The sequence below is a fragment of the Lutra lutra genome, chromosome 6 (assembly GCF_902655055.1).
Source record: "Lutra lutra chromosome 6, mLutLut1.2, whole genome shotgun sequence".
Classification (NCBI taxonomy): Eukaryota; Metazoa; Chordata; class Mammalia; order Carnivora; family Mustelidae; genus Lutra; species Lutra lutra.
The window spans coordinates 103,183,926-103,206,803 of record NC_062283.1 but is presented as its reverse complement, the minus strand read 5'-3'; the positions used below and the strand labels follow the sequence as shown (position 1 = coordinate 103,206,803).

General features: G+C 34.6%; 1 protein-coding gene and 1 long non-coding RNA gene across 2 annotated transcripts in view; one reads left to right on the top strand and one right to left on the bottom strand.

The window, feature by feature from the left end:
• LOC125102942 (uncharacterized) overlaps positions 1-7,954 on the bottom strand; it is a 63,031-nt gene extending 55,077 nt beyond the window's left edge. Inside the window, exon 1 of the long non-coding RNA XR_007128234.1 lies at positions 7,361-7,954. This is a non-coding gene — a long non-coding RNA (uncharacterized LOC125102942). The remainder of the gene's footprint in view (positions 1-7,360) is intronic.
• PHIP (pleckstrin homology domain interacting protein) overlaps positions 1-22,878 on the top strand; it is a 133,794-nt gene that overhangs the window by 78,892 nt on the left and 32,024 nt on the right. The window contains 13 exon segments of the mRNA XM_047734612.1: positions 2,907-2,944; positions 2,947-3,023; positions 9,382-9,471; positions 9,473-9,523; positions 11,997-12,073; positions 13,392-13,471; positions 13,474-13,622; positions 18,995-19,117; positions 20,842-20,914; positions 20,917-20,948; positions 21,500-21,644; positions 21,771-21,812; positions 21,815-21,838. Coding sequence (XP_047590568.1) covers positions 2,907-2,944; positions 2,947-3,023; positions 9,382-9,471; positions 9,473-9,523; positions 11,997-12,073; positions 13,392-13,471; positions 13,474-13,622; positions 18,995-19,117; positions 20,842-20,914; positions 20,917-20,948; positions 21,500-21,644; positions 21,771-21,812; positions 21,815-21,838 — 1,001 coding nt within the window.

Here is a 22,878-nt window from a genome sequence, read left to right as displayed (position 1 = left end):
TCTTAACTTTGAGAATCTTCCTGGGCTATGCCCCACTTCTAGGTGGTTTACAGTTTGCCACTAGAAGGCTCTTATGTGGGTCAGACCTATTACATTAATTAAAATTAAATCCAGGGGTGCCTGGGTGGCTCAGTGGGTTAAAGCCTCTCCCTTTGGCTCAGGTCGTGATGCCGGGGTCCTGGGATCAAACCCCACATCAGGCTCTCTGCTCAGCGGGGAGCCTGCTTCCTTCTCTCTCTCTGCCTGCCTCTCTGCCTACTTGTGATCTCTGTCTGTCAAATAAATAAATAAAATCTTAAAAAAAAATTAAATCCAGTCACATTGATGGGATTCCAACAAAGGGCCATTATCTATAATATATAAAGAAGTCTCTGAAACTCAATAGGAGGAGTGTCTGGGTGGCTCAGTCAGTTAAGCATCTGCTTGCAGCTCAGGTCATGATCCTGGACTCAAGCCTCCTCATCAGGCTCCCCGCTCATCAGGGAGCCTGCTTCACCCTCTCCATCTGCCTGCCGCTCTCGTCACTTGTGCTCTTTCTGTCTGTCTCAGATAAATAAGTAAAATCCAAAAAAAAAAAAAGGAAAAAAACTTATTGGTAAATTTAAAAATCCAGTCAGAAAATGAGTAAAAGACACAGACGTCATCAAAGAGGATATGCAGATGGGAATTAAGTACATGAAAAGATACTTGACATCATTAGCCGTTATTGAAATACAAATTAAAACTGCCATGGAAATAATCTCTATATACCTATTAGAATGACCAAAATGGGGATGCCTGAGCGGCTCAGTTGGTTAAGCAGCTGCCTTTAGCTCAGGTCATGATCCCGGAGTCCTGGGATCGAGTCCCACATCCAGCTTCTTGCTCGGTGGGGAGTCTGCTTCTCCCTCTGCCTCTGCCTGCTTATTCTCTCTCTCTCTCTCTCTCTCTCTCTCTCTCTCTCTGACAAATAAATAAATAAATACAATCTTTAAGAAAAGGGGTGGGGAGGGCGCCTGGGTGGCTCAGAGGGTTAGGTCTCTGCTTCATGTCAGGTCATGATCTCAGGGCCCTGGGATCAAGCCTCACATTGGGTTCTCTGCTCAGCAGGAAGCCTGCTTCTCCCACTCTCTGCCTACTTGTGATTTCTGTCAAATAAATTAATAAAATTAAAAAAAAAAAAAGAATGACCAAAATATAGTGCCATCACCCAGTACTAAGGAGGGTGTAGAGAAACTGCATCACTATTCATTACTGGTGGAAATGTAAAATAATTGTGGCCACTCTGGAAAATAGGCACTTTCTTAAAAACTTAAATGTGTAACTACTATATTATCCAGTGATTGCACTCTTGATCATTTATCCCAAAGAAATGATAACTACATTCACACAAAAACCTGTATATAAGTGTATGGCAGCTTTATTTGTAATAGCCAATAACTAGAAACTACCCAGATATCCTTAATGAGTACATGGTTAAACAGATTTAGCTATATCCACACCATGGAATACTACTCTGCAATAAAAAGGAAACAACCTATTGATAAAATAGATTGAGTGAATCTTGAGGAAATTACGCTGAGTGAGGAAACCAGTCTCAAGGTTTACATATTTTAAGGACTATTCTTAAAATACCTATAAGAGGTAGAGAACAGATTAGTAATGCTAGACCTTGTGGAGAGGAAGGATTGAGGGGGGGAGAGAGAAAATTGGGATTATAATTATGAAAAGTTACACCATAAGGGATCATTTTGGTGATGGAAATATTCTGTATCTTACCTGGGATAATGGATACACAAACCTGCACATTGATAAACTTGAATAGAACTAAATACACATACACACATGAGTAGAAGTAAAACTGGGTTCTGAATAGTACTGGCTGCGTTGTATCAATGTCAACATTCAGTTGTGATACTGTACTATAGTTTTACAAGATGCTACTATTCGGGAAAACTGGGTAAAGGAGACAAGGAATTTCTGTATTATTTCTTAAAACTGGATCTACAGTTATTCCAATAAAAAGTTTAATTAAAAAAAATGAAGGTGAAACAAAAAATTAATCAAGGCCATTCTTTTCACAAGATTTAAATTTACTCAGTTTCCATTGAGGAGTATTACCAGCTGTGTGAGAGATCTGCAGTTAAGTGAAATGATATTAATATACTCTAGTAATAAAATATTAACATTGCAGTGTTCTACACTACAATGTTAGGAAAGGAATACTAACTCCTTTCCAACTGAAATCACCAGGGAAAAATTAAAGTTCAAAGATTAAATACCCCTGCAGGTCAAACTTTAAAGTTATATGGAATTAAAGTAAAAATAAAATTCTCTTGCCCTTTTAAGTTTGGGTTCCATGAAATTAAAGTTCACAATTAATGGTCCTCAACTATTTCTGTTTACACAGAAATAGTTGAAAAACTGGAGGTTTTTCAGTAGCTGAAGCCAGACCTGCTTTTCATTGGAGAGAATATAGTTCTTTCAAGGCTTTAGAAGTTATAATTCAGCCTCAAGGTTCTCTGTGTGTTTTGTTAAGATTCTAGCTATCTGTGTGGCATAAGAGATTTATCACAGCCCACACTGACATAATTTTTTAAAAAGTAAATCTAATTCTAACCCTTAGAGAGTTACCCTAGGACTAACCATGTTCCCAGTACTGAATACTTGATTTGCCAGAGACCATAAACAGAAGCAGTGGTATCAAATTCAGATAGATAGTTTCTCTCCAATATTCCAGTCATTTAATACCATTATGTCCAGAGTTAACAATCTATGCATGAAACTCAGAAATGTTTATCACATGCCTCCGTCCAATAAGAAACATCAGGAGTAGCATTCCCTCTCTGACATCAAACATGCCTTTCAGAGTGAAATCAGTTGTAAAAAGTCTAGATTAACATGTATGGCTTTTAATTCTCTTTCAGTAGGCAAGAAGAATGGAGAACTGCAAAGGGAGAAGAGGAAATAAAACTTACAGATCAGAAGAGAAAAGAAAACACCTTACTGTTCCAAAAGAAAATAAAATACCCACTGTCGCAAAGGTAAATAGTAGTTACTTTTATACTTAATACTATACCTCATAAGTATAGTAACCACTTTAAGGCCCTTTTGTAATTAAAGATGTTAACATCATAAAAAGAATAATTAATGCGATAAAGTTGGTATAGTTAATTCTTGATTATCTTTTTACGTTGTCTGTTACCACTTTAAATTTATTTACTGCCTTCTAGTATACCTTTTCCCCAAATGCCAATTGTTACATGCCCATTAAATCTAATAAATTATAAGCCTAAACAAGATCTTTTATGCCGCTTCCAGTCAGCGAACGGGAGAAGAATTAGGCACAAACAAGTCAGCTGCAAGAGATTGGGAGCAGGGGACAACAGTCAAAAAGACTGCTGCCCCAAGCAACTCCAAAGTCTCGCTTTTGTTAGATAGAAACAGTAACCAACGGAAGAGTCGATGAAGGTCAAAACGTTAGTCACATGCCTTATAGATAAAGAAGAAGGAGGGCAGAGTATGTCTGTACAAGTAGTATAAAGTTTATAGTTGAACAAGCACATTCAAAGGACTTATCTAAGTAGCCACAGGTGCTCTCGGGGGTGGGGGGGATAACGGAAAAATGAAGCAGGCAGCGTTCCGCCCTGAGCGGGCCAGGCGTTCCCAGCTGCTCGGCTTCCATGAAGCAGGTGGTGTTCCGCCTTGAGCAAGCCGGGCATCCCCAGCTGCTCAGCTTCAAGGCCATATATCGTCCTCTCCCCCAGAGGCCTGTTGCAGTATCTGTTTTTCTTAAGGCTGTATCTAAATGTGCTTGGTAACTAGTAAAATTTCCCAGGGGTTATATTTTAAGTAATACATTGTTCTGAGGGGCAGTTGGACTTTTATTTTTTAGTTCTGCCATTGGTTGCATACTCTAAACAGTTACTTGGTTTTGTTTTTGTCCTTTTTCTTTTTTACTATTTTACACGTTAATATAGGTAAGGCAGCTCTGCTACTATAAATAATAGTTCTTATTTTCCCCATTAAAAGAAGTTGTTTCTATTAGTTTGCCTTGTTGGTTTCTCTGTCATCCTACTTTGGAGAAGCTTTGGATTTCATTTGGTTTATGCCCTAATCTGGGAAGGATGTGTATTTATCTCCTTGAGTGTCAAGGAATATACTTACCAACTCCCATTCTCTTCTTTCTCAAACACCTTAGTTTGAAAGCTTCAGAATTGAGGTTAACTATAGAGCGTCTTCATTTACCAGTCACTGTCTAAGCACCTGTCTAAACAAAAAATAACTGGTCTCTTTAACCCTGCTTTGTTCTCCTTTCTCTTTCTATTTGAGTTCCTTAAACCTGTATATGAGTGTCCTTTTCTAGAGCTTTTTTATTTGTGACTTTTCTTTTTAAAGGACTCAATAGTCCTTGCTATCTTATATTTTTCTTTTTTTTCTCTTTTTAAAAAAATTTTTTTTTTTCAGCATAACAGTATTCCTTGTTTTTGCACCACACCCAGTGCTCCATGCAATCCATGCCCTCTCCAATACCCACCACCAGTATCCCCCAAACCTCACCCCCCTGCCACTTCAAACCCCTCAGATTGTTTTTCAGAGTCCACAGTCTCTCATGGTTCACCTCCCCTTCCAGTTTCCCCCAACTCCCTTCTCCTCTCTAACTCCCCTTATATTTTCTCTTATAAGGGTATCATACCCTGGGATCGTAGGACCCCACAAAGGTTCCCATTAGTATAATCTGAGGTACTCCTTTGTTTTCTGGGGCGTTTTTTGTTGTTGCTGGTTGGTTGGTTCGTTGGGGTTTTTTTTATGGTGACTGAGAGGCATACCCTTTTTTGGATCCTTTGCTCAGACTCTAAGGATGTGGGGGGATATAAACTCTATAGTGATGGTGAGAGTTTGTACTGCTACCACTTTTTTGGATGGAACATGGTAATATCTATTAAAATTAAAAGAATATGCTTTCTTTTAATCCAATAATGGTAATTTTCTTCAAGTGTTTTTTTATAGGAAGTACTGATGTGAATGTATGTATATATATATATATGTCTGTACATTCAGATATTTATAGTTTCTCTGGTAGCAACAACTAAATGACTTTAGTGACCATTGGTGGAAGAGAGGTAGACTGTCATGGTATCTGTTACCTAAGGGATATAATGCAGCTTTTTTAACAAAACCAGTTAGAACTCCATTGCCTTAGGGAAATGTTCGTGATTCATTTTTAAGTGAAAAAACAAGTAGAACAGTAATGTTTATGACCTTATTTTTTTTCAAGTTTTATGAAAATAAAGGTTTGAAAACAAACCTATGGGTATACAAATCATGAGATGGCCATCTTTCATCCCGGAGTTGCAGTGTTTTTTTCTTCTAATAATAAAGATACTGTGCAGGTGGGAAGTATAAATTAATACAAAAACTGTTTAGAAAACAGTTATAGTAATAGTAGTTATACGATTTTTGGTAGCAGGTTTGGTCCCCAAATTACAGTGGTTTAAATAAATGTGTATAATATTTCTCTCTGATGTGTATAATATTTATCTCAGTTGGTCCAGACCCAGTATGATGATGGGGGTGTTGAGAACCTGAAGCTCTTTTCATTTTCTGATTCTCTTGGGTTGTGAATTTGAATTTCTGCCTCAAGATATCAGCTTTCTCATTTAAGGTTAAAGGATGGAGGATCAAGTCAATAAGGAGAGTGCAGAGGGCGCACATACGCTCTATTCAGGGATATTCTTGAAGTTGCTCTGCAACATTGTGCCAAAAAGCCCATTGCCCAGAATTTTAGTCATATGAAATTCTGACAAAGAAATTTTTGTGTTTGTGCAAAAAGAGGAGAACAGCTGTTGGTTGACAGCCAGTTTTCCCTTCTACTGTATCATTTATGAAAGCATTAAAATCATGAATGTTCTTTAACATGGAATTTATCCTCAAGAATATGAAATGGAGGAGAAAGCTTTACAAATGGAACAAATCACAATTTTTAATTAATGCATTTGAACTGTAGGTACATATATTTATGTTAAATGAAAAAGCAGGTATTGTACATTTACATTCTTCACATATCACTCAAAGTTTAACAGTGTTTCCTTTTTATACCCTTTACATAGATCCCAAAGTGTCTACAAATTAGAAAGTCCTTTAGTAATTCTTTTACAGAAAATCCAGGTGGAGTCAATCTTATATCCTTGTATGTGAAACTGTTTTTATTTTACTTGGTATTACTAGCAGCTGTTTAGACAAGAGTTAGGGCTGAAGTGAGGGTAGGGTTGTCGTACAAGACTGGTTCCACAACCATAGAAGGAACTGGAGAGTGGAAATGGATGTAGGAAACAGGAATGGTTGAACCCAGATTGCAGTATTATATAGGTCTTGAAGTACACACCCAGAATCTTTTTTAGGAGTACAAAGCAAAGACTTAGATTTTTGTTCTTTTCACTCTCCTCCTCAGTGCAATATTAGCACCCCAACACACTTGTGAAGCCAAACCATGATAGGAGGAATAAAACCACACTGTAGATGGACTTAGATGACTTACATAGGGAAGCTAATGGGATACACATTACAGATATTTGGAATAGCATATTCTTAGACCGAGGAGGGGGTATTGGAAATGTAAGGAAAAGTAGTTCTGTAGAGGATACTATTAGATATAGTGGGATGAAACACATCATTATTGAAATAGAGAAGAACTCAGTGGATGACTTGACTGGAAGAATGTAAGACCCTAAAAAATGAGTTAGTAAGCTGGAAAGTCAAGTTGAAGAACTCTCCCAGAATGTATCAACAAGGGATGAAATGATTTAAAGATATTATATGGGAAGTGTAAAAAGCAACATATGTTTTTATGTAATATGTATGTGGATATATGTAGAGAGAGCATACAAGATTAGAGGAAGGAAAGGGATGAAAAAATAATGAATGAGAATTTCTATTTCTCCACATGTAATATAAAATCTTTAGAAAGCTGAAAAATTTTCTGAAAATTAACTTTTAACTGGTGTGCCAGAGTATAAATAAGAAAAAACATCGTGTGTCAAACAGGATAAATAAGGCAAAAATAATATAGAATTTAAAAATGTAAAACCTCAACACATTATAATATTTGAGAACAAAACAATATGCTGAAAGTTTGTGGAGAGAAAAAGAAAATCACCTGCAAATGAATATGAACTTGACTAATGTTAGACTTCTTATTGCTGTTAACAAAATGAATTCCATTGAGTACCCCGCAGCCAGAAAGAGAGATATAAAGAAATCTTTAAGGAATGAGCACCTATATTTAAAAAATTGGCTATAATCTCCACACAGTTTATGGTTGGAATGATAAATGCTAGAAGCAAGTGCTAATGTGCACTGGTTCAAGGGATAGAAAGTCTACCTGTAAAGATGAAAATGCCAGTGGAACCATGCTACTTATAGTTCTGGATATCTTGCTACCAGCTCATCCATCTGACAGATGCTTGTGCCTGTTTCTCCATGACATCCACAAAATCGGGTGGTATTGGTGCTGTCCCTTTGGGCCAAGTGGAGACGGGTATTCTCAAAACCTGTGATGATGGTCACGTTCGCTTCAATCACCATTACAGTTGTAGCAAGTTTGTTGAAATGTGTACACCATGAAACTTTGAGTAAAGCTCTTCCTGGGGCTAATGTGGCTTTCATGTCAAGAACATGTTTATAAAAGATGCTTGTCATGGCAGTATGGCTGCTGACAGCAAAAATAACCCACCAGTGGAAGCAGCTGGCTTCACAGATCAGGTTTTTATCTTGAGTCACCGGGCCAAATCAGTGCTGGCTATACACCTGTGCTGAATTGTCATGCAGCTTCACACTGCTTGAAAGTTTGCTGAGCCAAAGGAGATTGATTGCTGTTCTGGGAGGAAGCTGAATGGCCCTGAATTCTTGAAATCTGTTGATGCTGCCATAGTTGATACAGTTCTTGGCAGGCCCATGTATGTTGAGAGGTTCTCTATCGTCCTTGGGGTCATTTGGCTCTTCGTGATGTAAGACAGTTATCATGGGTATAAACAAAGCAGTGAACAAGAAGGCTGCTGGAGCTGGCAAGGTCACCAGGTCTGCCCAGAAAGCTCAAAACTAAGTGAATATTACCCATAATACCTGCCACCCTGTCTTAATCAGTGGTAGAAGAGTGATCTCAGAACTATTTGTCTCAATTTGCCGTTTAAGTTTAATATTAAGAAACTGTTTAGTGATAATGATGCATCATAAAACCTTGAAGAAAAGAACCTTCTGTGGATCATTTGGTTTGTGTGAGTGTGCAGCAATTTTTAGGTAATTAGTTTTTAAATCAGTATTTTTTAGGGGTCCCTAAGTGGTGCAATCAGGTGTCTGACTCTTATTTTTGGCTCAGGTCATGATCTCAGTGATGAGATTGAGCCCCAGGTTGGGCTCTGCGCTCATCTCAGTCTGTTTGAGAGCCTCTCTCTCTCCCTCTCCCTCTTGTGCTCTCCTTCTCAAATAAATAAATAAATCCTTAAAATAATTAAGTAAATCAATCAATCAGTACTTTTTAATGGAAACAACTTGGTCAGAAATCTGTCATAGAATTTTGAGACCCATTAAAACAAAGTTTAATGAGAAGGGGGAAAAAAGGCTATAGCTATAGTTATAGTTATAGATATCCAGTTTTATATATACATATATGTATGTACATATATATATATAATATATATGTAGTGATAGATATCCGAAGTTATTTTCTGTCACTTTAAAGATTTTCTTATTGTATGTTTTGTATTTATGATATATTGTATATATAAATCTGATGTCTTTTTTGCAAGTTATCTTTATTCCTTTTTTATATAGATACAGTTGGGTTTTTTTTCAAGTGTAAATTCTTGTGTTTGTTGAGTTTGTTCATCTCTGTCACCATGTTGGACTTTATCAGTTTTTTTTGATGATTGTTTATTAGTGTGTTCTCATTTACTGTATTTATTCTGTGACAGAAAAGAGATAGCCAGCCAACTGGTGTCCTAGCCTCATAGTGGCAGGGTGGTTTGTGACCACCATTTTGGTTTCCTTTCCTTTATCTCTGCCTATTATATGCCTCACAGCTCATGGTCCTTTCTTAAATCTGTTCTATAGGTTTAGTGTTGTTATAGGAGAATTTATTAGTCTGTTATTATGAACCCTTTAGTCTGTAGCACTTAATCAGGAAAAAGAATTTTGTTATGACTGTTAAACCAGCAAGTGAATTTCAACATAACACAAACCTGTGATTTAAGTTAATGTAATGTTAAATTATTTGAATTGGTACCATAGTCCACTTATATGATTATCTTAAATATGAGTGGATTTTTTATAATTAAAAAATACACAACTTTTTAAAGTAAAAGCATGCTCTTTAATCCTACTTTAAATAAATTTAACTTTCTCCAGAATCATGCTCATGAGCATTTCCTGGATCTCGGAGAATCCAAACGGCAGCAGGCAAATCAACACAATTACCGTACAAGATCTGCTTTGGAGGGAGACACCTAGACCTTCAGAAGAGATAGAAAATGGCACTAGTTCTTCAGATGTAAGATCTCAGCACATTTATAAATTTGTTTGCAGTTTAACTTTGTTTTAGTAGACTGTTCTTTGTATTCATTGATGTATTTATAAATGTAACTCAAAGATGGTATTTCTAGATCTTACAATGCTAGTGATAGTTTCATTTACTAAAGACCTGTTTGTATATTCCAGGCATAGCACACATATTCATAATGTCAAATTCACAGAACCAAACGCATATGAATTAATTATTCCTATTTTATGTATGAGAAATCTGAGGTTCAAGGATGTTTAGATTGCCTATGTACCTAATTATTAAATGCAGAGCAGGAATTAAACCCCAGGGTCCTTTTACTCTAAAGCCAGGCTTTTAAAATAGTACCATGAAGCGCTAGTCTATAACTGAAATGACTAATTAATAGACATATGGTAATTTCAGTTAGTTTTTGATCTCTGTGCCAGTTTATGACTTTTCAATTTATTTTAAATTTCCTTGTATATAATTATTTCATAAATATCATTATCCCTACTAAATTACATATTTTTTTCAACCAAAGGCAATCAATTTGCAATCACAGCTTATTAACAACATCTCCCCCCTCCCCACCCTGGTCACTCCCTCCCCCAGTTAAGTAAGACTCTATGGTCTTACTGACTGTTACACATTATGAAGCAATGTTAGACATATATGGGAATTCTTGAGTATATTTTCTGTACACACGGCAATAAAACTCAAACTGAGAGTATGCTAACTACAGTTGAAAAGTTATTCTCCAATGGCTTTAGGTCCTAGGGTGACCAGGTAAAAATGGTTTGTCCAATCTGGTAAAAAGACCAAATATACTAATAACAAGTATGATACATGACAGTTTAGATATACATGCAAAACATAAAATATATGTGAGCTAGTTATTTGCCTCTATAAATGTCTCTTTATTTTTAAAGATTGTATGATTCTCTTAATATGTTCTATAAAATACTTTAAATATGATTCAGCTTTTAGAATGTTTCTAGGTACAATCTGTTACATAAGAAGTAACTAATTCTTCATTTGTCTTCAAAACTAATTTGCTTAAAACTGAGGGTTGATGGGGGGAGGGGGGTTGGGAGAGGGGGGGTGGGGTTATGGATATTGGGGAGGGTATGGCTATGGTGAGTGCTGTGAAGTGTGTAAACTGGCGATTCACAGACCTGTACCCCTGGGGATAAAAATATATGTTTATAAAAATAAAATTTTAAAAAAAAACTAATTTGCTTATATTTTAACATTCTATTAGAGCAATTAAATAAATTTCTAGGAGGAGTACATCGAGAACAGAATATCATCTTGGGCACATTATATTAATTAATGGAAAGAATCCTGTTTTGGGGGTGGTTCAAATACTTTGTACTTCTGTATAGTACCTTTTAATTTGTACTAAGAATATAAAAGTACATTTCTTTTCTCTCCCTTTAAAGAAGTAATATGTATAGTAAGGATGAGAATAATCAGATCATTTGTTACATTCTTTTTTTTTTTTGTTATATTGAGCAGAGATTAAATTCTCTAACTAAAATTACTGTGGATTTTGATCTTTCCATATTGGTTAGTTTTCAAAACTTTGTGGAATAGCTGTGTAATACAAATTCTTCATTATTAAAACATCAAAAAGAGAAAACTTGTCTCCCAAGATATGCTATTTTATTTAATTAATAAAGGAATACATCTCATTATCACTTTTGAAAAATTCTGTGAATGTGCCCCAGCAATAATAACACTGATAAAACCATTCTTGTGGAGAGTAGTCTAAACTTTAGAGTAGCTTAGTTGCTCATTAATTGTGCTGTCCAGGGTAAATTTCTTAACCTTTTTAAGATTTAATTTCTACTGTTTAAATAAACTGCTCCCTATTGCCAGTAGTGTTTTGTCCAGATTAAATGGGCTGATGTATACACATGCTTAGAATAGCTTCTGTAATATTTTAAAAGCTTACTTAATTTGACCTCTTACTCTTATTGGAGTGTAAAATTTTATTGAGCAAGGGAGAAATTGCATAAGATACTGGATCTTATGGACTATCACTGGACTATCCTACATTGAGCAGAGAATATTTACTAGAGAAACTATGTTTGGGTAGTTTTCAATCCTCTACCGCAAGTTTAAAATAATACCTAAGTTGGAATACTCTTTTTATATGTGTAATAAAGCTATTTTTAATTGTAATGATGACAGTAAGTAAAATGTGAACTCCTAATTTAAGTTCTCAGTATGTTATCATCTGAGAGATTGCTCTGAATCCAGTATTAATAGGTATTATTTCATTGGGTACATTTTTTCATTGGATACATTTGTTGTATTAAAATATAAGATCTGTGTTTTAGGACTAATTAAAATCAGGTTTTAATTGTTGTAAATATCCTAATGTGATTGGTCTATTAGATAGCACTGATATTTTCTAATAATCCTAGAATGTTATTTTGTAAAATTACACAATAAATATGTATTAAACATTTCTTAGGAAGTGAAGTTTGTTGCTGTTAGTGGTGGGACATCGGAAGAGGAGGAGAGAGCATGGCACAGTGATGGCAGTTCTAGGTAATTCAATGAATTTCCATTTCTTCACATGTAATATAAAATCTTTAGAAAGCTGAAAATTTATTTTTTCAGCAACACATTTTCAGAATCTCTTTGGGTTAGAGTTTTGTTCTTCTTCAGAGATCTTTTGTTCTGTGGATGCATTGCCATGCATCAGTGTAGTGTCTGAAAATGTTTTTGAATTCTTTAAAATCATTTTCAAGTTAAATGAAATCATGAAGTCATATTGGAAAGCACCTTAATTATTGGATTGTTACCTGTGACGATTATTCTTGGGGAGATATTTGTAGATTCCTACTAAGGACATTCAGGACAAGGATAAGGAGGTGGTGGTAGTAGAATTAAGCTCCAGAAAAATCTGTCCCTTTCAGTGTTAATCTTTATAGAGGGAGTAAAGTCATAACATCACTGAATATAGGAACTAATTACTGATTTTAATGTAGTATAACTTAGATTTCTTCAAAGCATTTATATTTATATTTTAAAATTGTACAAAATCAAGTTATATTCTCATGTACTAAAATTAGAAACAGAAGATAACAAAAACTGGATTCCTTTTTTTTTGCAACATCAGTTCAGTAAAACTAGTTCTTTTGAAGGTAAACTGAAAAGAAATGCAAACATCGTTGGTAATGATAAGTAAAACACAAAGACCTGTATTTTTCTGAATTGTGTCATTCTTTGAAGCATAAGATGTACCTAACATATAAGTAGATACTGAATAAAATACACAAGTAATCTTCCTGCTGGGCCAAAACACTTCTGACAGTCCCCACCACACCCCCATTTTATATCCAGTTATCATGAAGGCAACAATGCTCTACCATTGGAGTTCCCCTGGTCAAGAGTTCCCACTTCCTCTCAAGAAAATAATCCGTATATCTCTTCCTCAATATTGATAGCTCTTGTAGTATTCCAGACTATCTTTGTACTGTTCCTGAAATTGAGGAAAGTGAGCCTCTGCTCCTTATTTTTGTATGCCCCATGATATTTTGAACATAGGCAACACACAGAAATTAATATTTTTGTTAAGTCTTATAAGGCACTTAAATTCATTGTTTTCAATTAAGCTGTAGACATTTCTTAGAAAACTTTGAGATATTTAAGTAAGTTAAGCCTACAGAATTTTAAGAAACTGTTTAGAAGGTGATGAGTTGAAAGAGGAATATTTTTAGTCTATTCATTCTTTTTTGTGATTTCTCTTTACATTTTTATAAGACATTCATTCTTTTTTGTGATATCTCTTTACATCTTTATAAGACAAAGTCTTACAGTATGTCTACTATAAATATTTTTTAAATCCCTTTTTGCCTTCTAGTGACTACTCTAGTGATTATTCTGACTGGACAGCAGATGCAGGAATTAATCTGCAACCACCAAAGAAAATTCCCAAGCATAAAACAAGAAAGCAGAAAGCAGTTCAGATGAAGAAGAAGAATCTGAAAAACAGAAGCAAAAACAGATTAAAAAAGAAAGGAAAAAAGTAAATGAAGAAAAAGATGGACAAATATCACCAAAGAAAAAGAAGCCCAAAGAAAGAAAACAAAAGGTTGATTTTGTTTTAATATAAATTGTTTTCTCTCAAAACAAAAGCACTCATTTTAAAAGTGCTATTGATGAACATAAACATGGTTGAGGTGTACTAGGATACTAGTAGTATTGGAAAAAACTCTAGTACACAGTAGTAGAATATACTATAATAACAAAACATTTAATTTACTCAAGTTTTCAGTGTTTAGCACATGAAAATATTTACTTACAGAATGATCGTATTCTAAATATTTAACATTTAATCTTAGAAGATTTTTTTTTATATTCTGGTGGGATTTATTCATTTGTGTATATAAAAATGTTATAAAACATATTTGCCTTTACTTTTTAACCATCCTTGTTAATTTTTATTTCTGAAAATAACCAGAAGCATAGAAGTGCACGACACCTGGAATAATAATGGCAGAACTTGTTATAGATGACCACTAGACAAATATGAATCTAAAGTAGGACACTACTGTTACAGGCTTCATTAATTTACAGAACATGTGAGCCATAATTAGACAGTCCTTAGGTCAGTAGCAATATTGGTTTGTTACTTCATCTTTGGTCTGTGAATAATTTGAGACAGATCAGAGAACGTAAGAAATAAATGTTAACAGAAGTAAGATTTGTCAGCTCTTATGGAAATGGGATTCTTTTATAAAGTAAATGAAATAGAAGGGACATGTTTTCTGTTCCCTAAAGACTGTAAATTGAAAATATACAAGGAAGATTTTTTTTCAACCTCTTTCATTTTTAGAATTAAATGTAAGTTGTCAAATGTAGAATTAAATGCTAGGGAGACTAAGAAGGTCTTTCTCTCCAGAGAGCTTTGAAAAATTTAAGAATACATCTGTTTTAAATGTTTATTTTATCTGCTTCACTTGAGCTCTTATTCATTTCAGCTTTATAATTATGAATTACTTTATTTGGGTTCCACAGCCTGCTATTCTTGTTACCTTCTTTGCTTTTGTCTGGGGAAGATTTACCAAAGAGAATATCACACATATGCCCACATTTTTCTCTTCTGTGTTGTCAGTGGTGATAAAAGTAGGTTAACCCATTGCTTATGTGGTACACAGATCGGTTAAAGAGAACTGATTTAGCCCTGTATCTGGCTAATTTTTTTTTTTCTTATTGCAAGACAGTTTTTTTTTTTTTTTTTTAAGATTTTATTTGTTTATTTGACAGAGATAGATCACAAGTAGGCAGAGAGACAGGCAGAGAGAGAGAGGGAAGTAGGCTCCCTGCTGAGCTGAGAGCCCGATGCGGGACTCATCCCAGGACCCTGAGATAATGACCTGAGCCCAAGGCAGAGGGCTTAACCCACTGAGCCACTCAGGCGCCTTGCAAGACAGTTTAATGAACTTTTGAGGTTTACAGTGTTTAAGTCCCTGTGAGAACATAATTTTTTTAGTCAAGAGTGGCAGTTTACTTCACCTAATTGCTCTTGATTTGGTAGTTGTCCCTAAACTAACACCTTAGGCTTCTTCGTGCAGTGCCACATTTGGATCCAGCTACTGTTTGGCATATTTTAATTTTTCTGTTTTGCTTGAAGTATTACAATAGGATCTGTGTGCCACCAATTTATGTGGGACAAACTTTAAATATCATGAAGTATAAGGATATTATAGACTATTCGCTTTAATTTGGTCTTTGTACACATGGCTTGGTATTAGTCTACCAGTGGATTTAAGAGTAGATAGAACTGTTCTCATTGCTCAGTCTTTTTGTCTCAAATAAACATATTTCCCTCTTAAGCATAGAATTGTAGAGCTGGAAAATAACTGAAAGATCATTAAGTAATTATTATTTACTGCATGTATGAAAAGATGAAGATATTTTTCCATCTGACTAATTGTATTCAAATTAAGCAAAAACAGTAAGGCAGATAACAGAAAAATGCTTATTTAAAAATAGATTTCTCCAGGAGTGCCTAGGTGGCTCAGTCTGGTTAAGTATCCAACTCTTGATTTCAGCTCAGATCATGAGATTGAACCCCAAGGCAGGTTCTGTGTTGGGCAGGCATGGATCCTGCTTAAGAGTCTCCCTCTCTCTCTTCCACGCTCACTCACACTGTCTCTCTTTAAAAAAAAAAAAAAAATCTCCAGAGATGCAGTAAAGTTATCTCATATGTATCTGATGTATATCCATTATGCTGTTAGGAACTCTGGAAACCATATCAGTAAATTTCTTATTGAGTGCCTACAGCTTTAAAGCAATAGAGTGGGTAAAAAGTGTAAGACATAACTTCTCAAAACAATGTGTGACTAACAAGTTGCTTGAATCCCCTAAGATAAAATAGAGTATCACATTATCTAATATATTTAATTGCCAGATTAATTTTAAAGATGGTAATTCAGAAATCAAATAAGGGCATCTTTTCTTAGAGTTTCAAGTAAGGCTTCCAGAATAAAATATGAGGTGGACCTAAAAGAATTTTCCATGATTAGAAGGAAAGAAGTGAATTACCTGTATCTCTAAAATTAAAAAACATTGAAATTTTGAGGAATATTTAATGCAGTTTATCCCCTGAGTGGTTTTAAGTATCATATGATAGAAATCTACTTAAACCAAAAATTCTAGGTTTCCCAAGAATTATTGGGAATAAGACCTATCATCATCCTGATTCTTGGCTATACCATACCACAGTCTTATGCTTATAAATATGATCATTCCTATTAATAGCCAACTTACCTGGTTTCACTTAAGAGTTTTTAGCTATTTCAGTCGATACAGATATTTTCCTTATGGGAAGAAATACTTGGTGCAATTGATAGCCCATATTGAGGCTGGAATTTAACAATTTTCAGACTTTTCCCTACCTTTTTCTGTTAAGTGAGAGGAAACCTTTTTCAAACACACTTTAACTTAAACTTCAGTGTATAAAACTGAAAATCTGTGACTCTAACTCTGTCATGTAACAGTGGTGCTCAGTAACTGGATAAATTAACTTTTCAAATATCCTCTGACTTAATACCTCAAAATAACACATACAGAATTTATTTTCTAAGTTTTCCCCCATGCCCTTCTCCAGCCCTCCTCTTCTCACACCAACAGTTCTTTTATTTACACCAGAACTGTGGTGTTATCCCATAAAAATTAATCTTTTTCTCTCATATCCTACATCCAGTCTATCGGAATTTTTTTTTGTGGCTCTGTCTTCTAAATGTATTCAGCACTTGAATGCTTTTTTGCTACTTCTGCTGTCGCACTCAGGTGAACCACCATAAGCTCTTGGTTGTATTACTGCAATAGTCTTCCATCTGTCTTCCTCCTTCCACCCTTTCCACCCTAGGTTCTGTTCATTAAAGTAGGGATCTACAAACTTTTCTGGGACCCACTACCCTGCTGTTGTAGCCCGAGAGCAGCCATAGATAATGAATGAAGGATATGGATATGTTCCAATAAAATTTGATTTATAAAAGTAGAAGCAGCTAGACTTGAAACCATGGGCCATAATTTGCAAATCCCTGCTCTGGTGAATCCAGAGTGATACTTTTAAAAGTCAGATTCTAGGGGCGCCTGGGTGGCTCAGTGGGTTAAGCCGCTGCTTTTGGCTCGGGTCATGATCTCAGGGTCCTGGGATCGAGCCCCACATCGGGCTCTCTGCCTCAGCGGGGAGCCTGCTTCCTCCTCTCTCTCTACCTGCCTCTCTGCCTGCTTGTGATCTCTCTCTGTCAAATAAATAAATAAAATCTTTAAAAAAAAAAAAAAGTCAGATTCTATCACTCTTTGGACTAAAATCCTCCAGTGGACCTTTCTCACATATAGTAAATGCCAAACTCCTTAATCCCTCCCTTACTCTTCAAAGAGAGAGCACTCCTGATATGTTTGAGAAACAAGTTGTGTTTAGTAGGAATAAGAGGAAAATGAATATTGAGTAACAGCTGTTAGTAGTACTTTCTGTAGTGTTCTCTGATATCCCATTATGATGTTACTTCCTTTAGTGAACTTGTGTGTTAAGTCACAATGATAACTACCTTTTTTTAAAAACATGAGAATAAAATTTAGAAGTTTTAATATACAAACACTCAACTAAAACTTTTAGTCAACTACATGAAGTTTCTCTAAGGTTTCAAGGGCTGTTAGAAAGTCCATTTTCCTAAGTCTAAGGAAACCAGGTAAGTTAGCTCTTAAATTGGAATGATCATATTTATAACCATTAAGTCTTATCCAGACAATAATGGCCATTTATGGGCAAAGTTAAAAAAATTTTATCTCACAGGTCTATTTTTATATATAGCCACAGAAGTTAAAGGGACCTGGGGGCACCTGGCTGGCTCAGTCAGTAGAGCATGCAACTCTTAATCTCAGGGTCATGAGTTCAAGCCCCACATCAGGCATAGGGCTCACTTAAAAAAAAAAAAAAAAAAAAGCAAGGGACCTGGCTTGATGACATTGTGTTTGAAAAAAAAAAAAAATTTGATAGAAACATTTTTCTAGAAACTATTTATGAGCCAGGTGTGAAATGGGCTACTTCAAAAAGGGGAGAAAATATTTCTGGGCTTTGTATAATGCCCACCCCACTGAAACAATTAGCCTTCTGCATTTTCCACTACTCAGCCCATATGAAAATTTCTTATTTGGTTCCTACTAACATGCCATGACTATGATTTAAAAAAAACAAAAAACAAAAAACTGGAGTATGGCTTGGTTTGTTACAAATACTGATAAAACTGATAGGATTTTGAGAGGGAGATTACACAGAACTTACACTTTGGGGTTTATGGGAATATCTTGTTAAACTAGTCTTGTTCTGAATGTCATTTGGCTCATCTAGTTCTTTTTTTATGCAGTGATTTGGAAAGATGAATAGCTAATAACTATACTTCTGCCATAAAAAAAATAAGGGTTTATTTTATTTTTTTTTCTTAAGATTGTACTTATTTATTTGAGAGAGAGGGAGAGTGAGAGGAAGATGCAGACTCTCCCCTGAGCAGGGAACCCAATGCAGGGCTCAATCTCAGGACCCCGGATCATGACCCTCAGCCCAAGACAGACACTTAACTGACTGAGCCACCCAGGTGCCCCAAAATAAGGTTTTTTTAAGTACTTAATGTATATTTTTGTTGAAAGATCTTCCCTTTTATTTAATCACCTTTATAGTTATTTTATTTTTTTTAAAGATTTATTTACTTAAAGGGCAAGAAAGCACAGAGGAGAGGGGCAAAAAGAGAGCAAGAGAGTCTTAAGCGACTCCACCCGAGGTGTGAAGCCTGAAATGGGCCTCAGTCTCAGAGTCCTAGATCATAACTTGAGCTGAAACCAAGAATCAGGTGTTTGATTTACTCCACCACCCAGGCACCCCTATCAGTATTCTAAAGGACAGATTGAGAGATGATTGTTTTTGTGATAATATTACTTTATAATGTTCTAAACTCTTAGAGATTGGCTGTAGGAGAAACTAACGGAAAATGGTTTTTGACGTTAGAAGAATGGTTACCTTCAACATGGATTACAGATACTATTCCCCGAAGATGTCCATTTGTGCCGCAGATGGGTGATGAGGTACTTTTAAACTTTTAAGAACAGTCTTTTGTTTCTTTGAGGTATCTTTAAGCTTTTTAAAATAGCTCTTGAAACTGTAGAAAACGGTAGTTTCATAAAGTATCTCATTTTAGATGTTTATAAGCTTGTGTATGGAAAAGGTGTAATTAGGAAAATTCTGATCTTTTCTGAGGCCACTTGCAACTTTAAGTATTGTAGTAGCAAAAGTAAATATTGTAAGAGAATGGAAATTTATTGGCACTTTAAAAACTAGTATTTTTTTTAATAAGAGGATTCTACTGCTAATTTTTTTTTTCTTTCTAAAAATTTATTTTTCTTAGCTTAAGGCTTAAATACATTTTAAAGGAAAAAATGCAATTTAGCATTTTATTTTTATTTAATTTTATTTGATAAGTTTTCATTTAAATACAGTGTTTATAATTAGATCTTTTTGAAAATTTGCTAGAATCAAAATATTTTGAAGGAAAATGTGATTGGTCATCATTTTGGACTAGGTACTTACGAATTTGAAATGAAAATTTAAGATCTTAGATCAGAATTTCCTAGTCCAGTGTTCATGTCTTCTTATTTTATGCACAAGTGTTAAGAAGCAGTCATCTGGCAGCCAGTAGATTGGCAGTAATAAATTAGGAAGTACAATATGGGCTTCTTTAGCAAATCACACTAATTAGCAATAGAAAGTGGCAAGTGACAGTTAACAGTATAAAAAAGAACATTTTTTAATGCTGGAGTAACTCTAAAGAGTAGTCTGAGAGAGAGCGCCGAATCCTAACCACTAGACCACCAGGGATCTAAAGAGTAGTCTGAAAAAAATTCATTTAGGCAACCTACTTAAGAAGACTTGAAGAGCACAGAACATTTCTGTTATTATTGTAATTTAGTACACTGATAGAGCCTAACAGGTCCTTGAGCATCAAGAAGATGCTTGATTAAATTACATTTAATACATTCAAGATAATTAGAAAGTTTGTAAATCCTTATTGAATAATTCTCTTTCACAGTGTTTAAGTTGTCTTTTTAATTGTTGGTGCTTAAACAGGTAAGTTCTCATTATTTAGCATTATTCTTCGAAATTTCAAACAGTTGGAGCAATAGTGATACTAATGAATAGAAGAAAAGTACGTAGAATAGTGGATATCCCAAATCTTAATAGCAGTTTTTAAAAATTTAATAACATTTTTTAACAAGCTCCACTGTTTTTTTGTAGTGGGAAGAAATACTTGGTATCAGATTAGTATGTCAAGTGCCAGTAGATACCAAGATGGTAGTCAGGTGTCATTTAAATCTGAACTTCATAAATGAGGATAAGTTTCTTTATAAGGATAAAATATGTTTAAAAATACATTTTTCATTTCAAAGTTTACTGCATATGTACAAACCACTTGCTACCAAAATACGTGAATAATAAACTGATCATGACTCCTAGTTACAATTTACTTTGTTTTACAGCATAGGTCAACTTACATTGAATGCAAAAATAAAACAGTGAAACAAACTGCTCATTTTATACTCTCACTGTATAACCAAAGTAATGTTATTTAGAACACTTATTTATGATTAAGTGGCATTAGGACAATTTGAAGAAAAGAAGGAAAAAATATCAAAATATTAGAATTTCTTTTGAAAGGATACTAAATTCTCTTTGCAATTTTAGCTGATACCTTGCATCTTGGATTAAAGGAAACATTCAGGGTTTAAAATTGTGACTTTTATTTACTTTTTAGGTTTATTACTTCCGGCAGGGACATGAAGCTTATGTTGAAATGGCCCGGAAAAATAAGATTTATAGTATCAATCCCAAAAACAGCCATGGCATAAAATGGAACTACGGGTATGGTGTTTATTACTTAAAAGGTGCAGTTTTGTATTATGTAGAAAGTTGTATTGAATGTTACTCTTTTCACCGTAAGAAACTGTTCATGAAGATTTATTTTTTAATTGGAGCAATCCTGGAGAATAAGAGGTATTTAATTTTCAAGAAATATAGATTGAATTTATGTATTCCGATAGTTTATAATTTGGGTACAAAGTGTAATTATAGTGAAAGTTAACTGATGTCTAGGGTATACTTCATATTTGCAAATAAGTATTTTTAGACTTACCAGCCAGAGTTCAAAATTTTGTAGAGGTCTTTGGAACGGTATTGGAAAACTTGCATTTCAATAAATCTTTCCCTTTTCTAAAACGTTTTTACTGAGATAAAGTTTGTTAATTCTAAAGGGCACAAATATGCTTTAGTACACAGGTCAGGAAAGTTTTGTGTGCACACATTAATAATCACCACCTAGATCAAGATTGAAATGGAGAATGTTTTAATTATATTTATCAGTTTATTTTATGATTTATTTTGTGAAGATGGTTTATTTTCTATATCTTTCTCAGGAACAAGAACTGATGAAAATAGTTGGCATAAAGTATGAAGTGGGATTGCCTACCCTTTGCTGCCTTAAACTTGCTTTTCTAGATCCTGATACTGGTAAACTGACTGGCGGATCTTTACCATGAAGTAAGGAATATCGAAGGAGGCAGTGGTTTCTTAGTATTGTACATTGTTTTTTTAAGATGATTCAGATAAATTTTAACTTCTTTTAGATAATTTTAGGTATAGGACCTAATCAGTTTGTTTCTCTTTGTAATTAGATACCATGATAGGCTGATGTTATAGATTTTCTCATCTTGAGACAACAGTTTGATGACGCAAATATAGGCGGTGGAACATAGGTGGGTAATTTATTTAGAAAACATACATGGTTGTTATTTTTTTAATATAATAAGTGATTTACTATTGTTAATTTTTCAGAAAAAGATAAATCTTCTTGCCATTTGTGGGAATGATAATAAAGTAAGAAGATGTAATAATGCTAGCTATTTAAAATACAGTTGACCATTGAACAACTGCAAGGATTAGGAGTGCTAACCCACTGCATAGTGGAGTATCTGTGTGTAACTTTTAATTGCTTGAAGAGTTAACTACTAATACCCTACTGTTGACCAAGAGCCTTACTTGATGACATATGTAATCAAGTAACATGTTTTGTATAACTATTCTTACAGTAAAGGAAGCTAGAGAAAAGAAAATGTTTATTAAGAAATCATAAGGAAGAAAAAATGCATTTGCAGTATTGTACTGTATCAGGGAAAAAAATCCCAAGTATAAGTGGACCTACCCAGTTCAAACCTGCATTGTTCAGAGGTCAATTGTCCTTTTAATCTCGTTGATGCTGAAATTCTAAACATTTTCTCTCTCAGATTTGGTAATGGTTATAAAACTGTTTATAGCTATTTCTTTAGCTGTTTTATGTGTTGAATTAAATTTCATCTAAAAATGTAACAGAATTCACAGTTGAAGCAAAAGACATCTTCCAGTTCAAAATGTTCAATAATTTGGGACCAAAGCTGAACTGGCATTTTTCTTTTATTGGTCTAATCTGTTATAATTTTTAAACTTAGTATTATAAATAAGACTCAAAGAAACTTTAAAAGTTTCCAGGCATTTAAGATACATTAATTTATGTTCACATGGATGTGCACTTCATTTGAGTATTTTTAAATTTTCAAACAGGGCCACTCTTTGTCATCTTGGAGTGGGTTGTGGTACATATATGGCATATTTGGTTTGAAAAAGCACATCAGTTGATAAGGCCAGTCCATCTCTCCTCCAGTGCCATTGGAAGGCATTGGCATGGTGATATGTCTTAGTTGGTCTTGGTAAACTTAGAAATTTACATCTGTATTCTAAAAATTAAAACAAATGCAAGTTA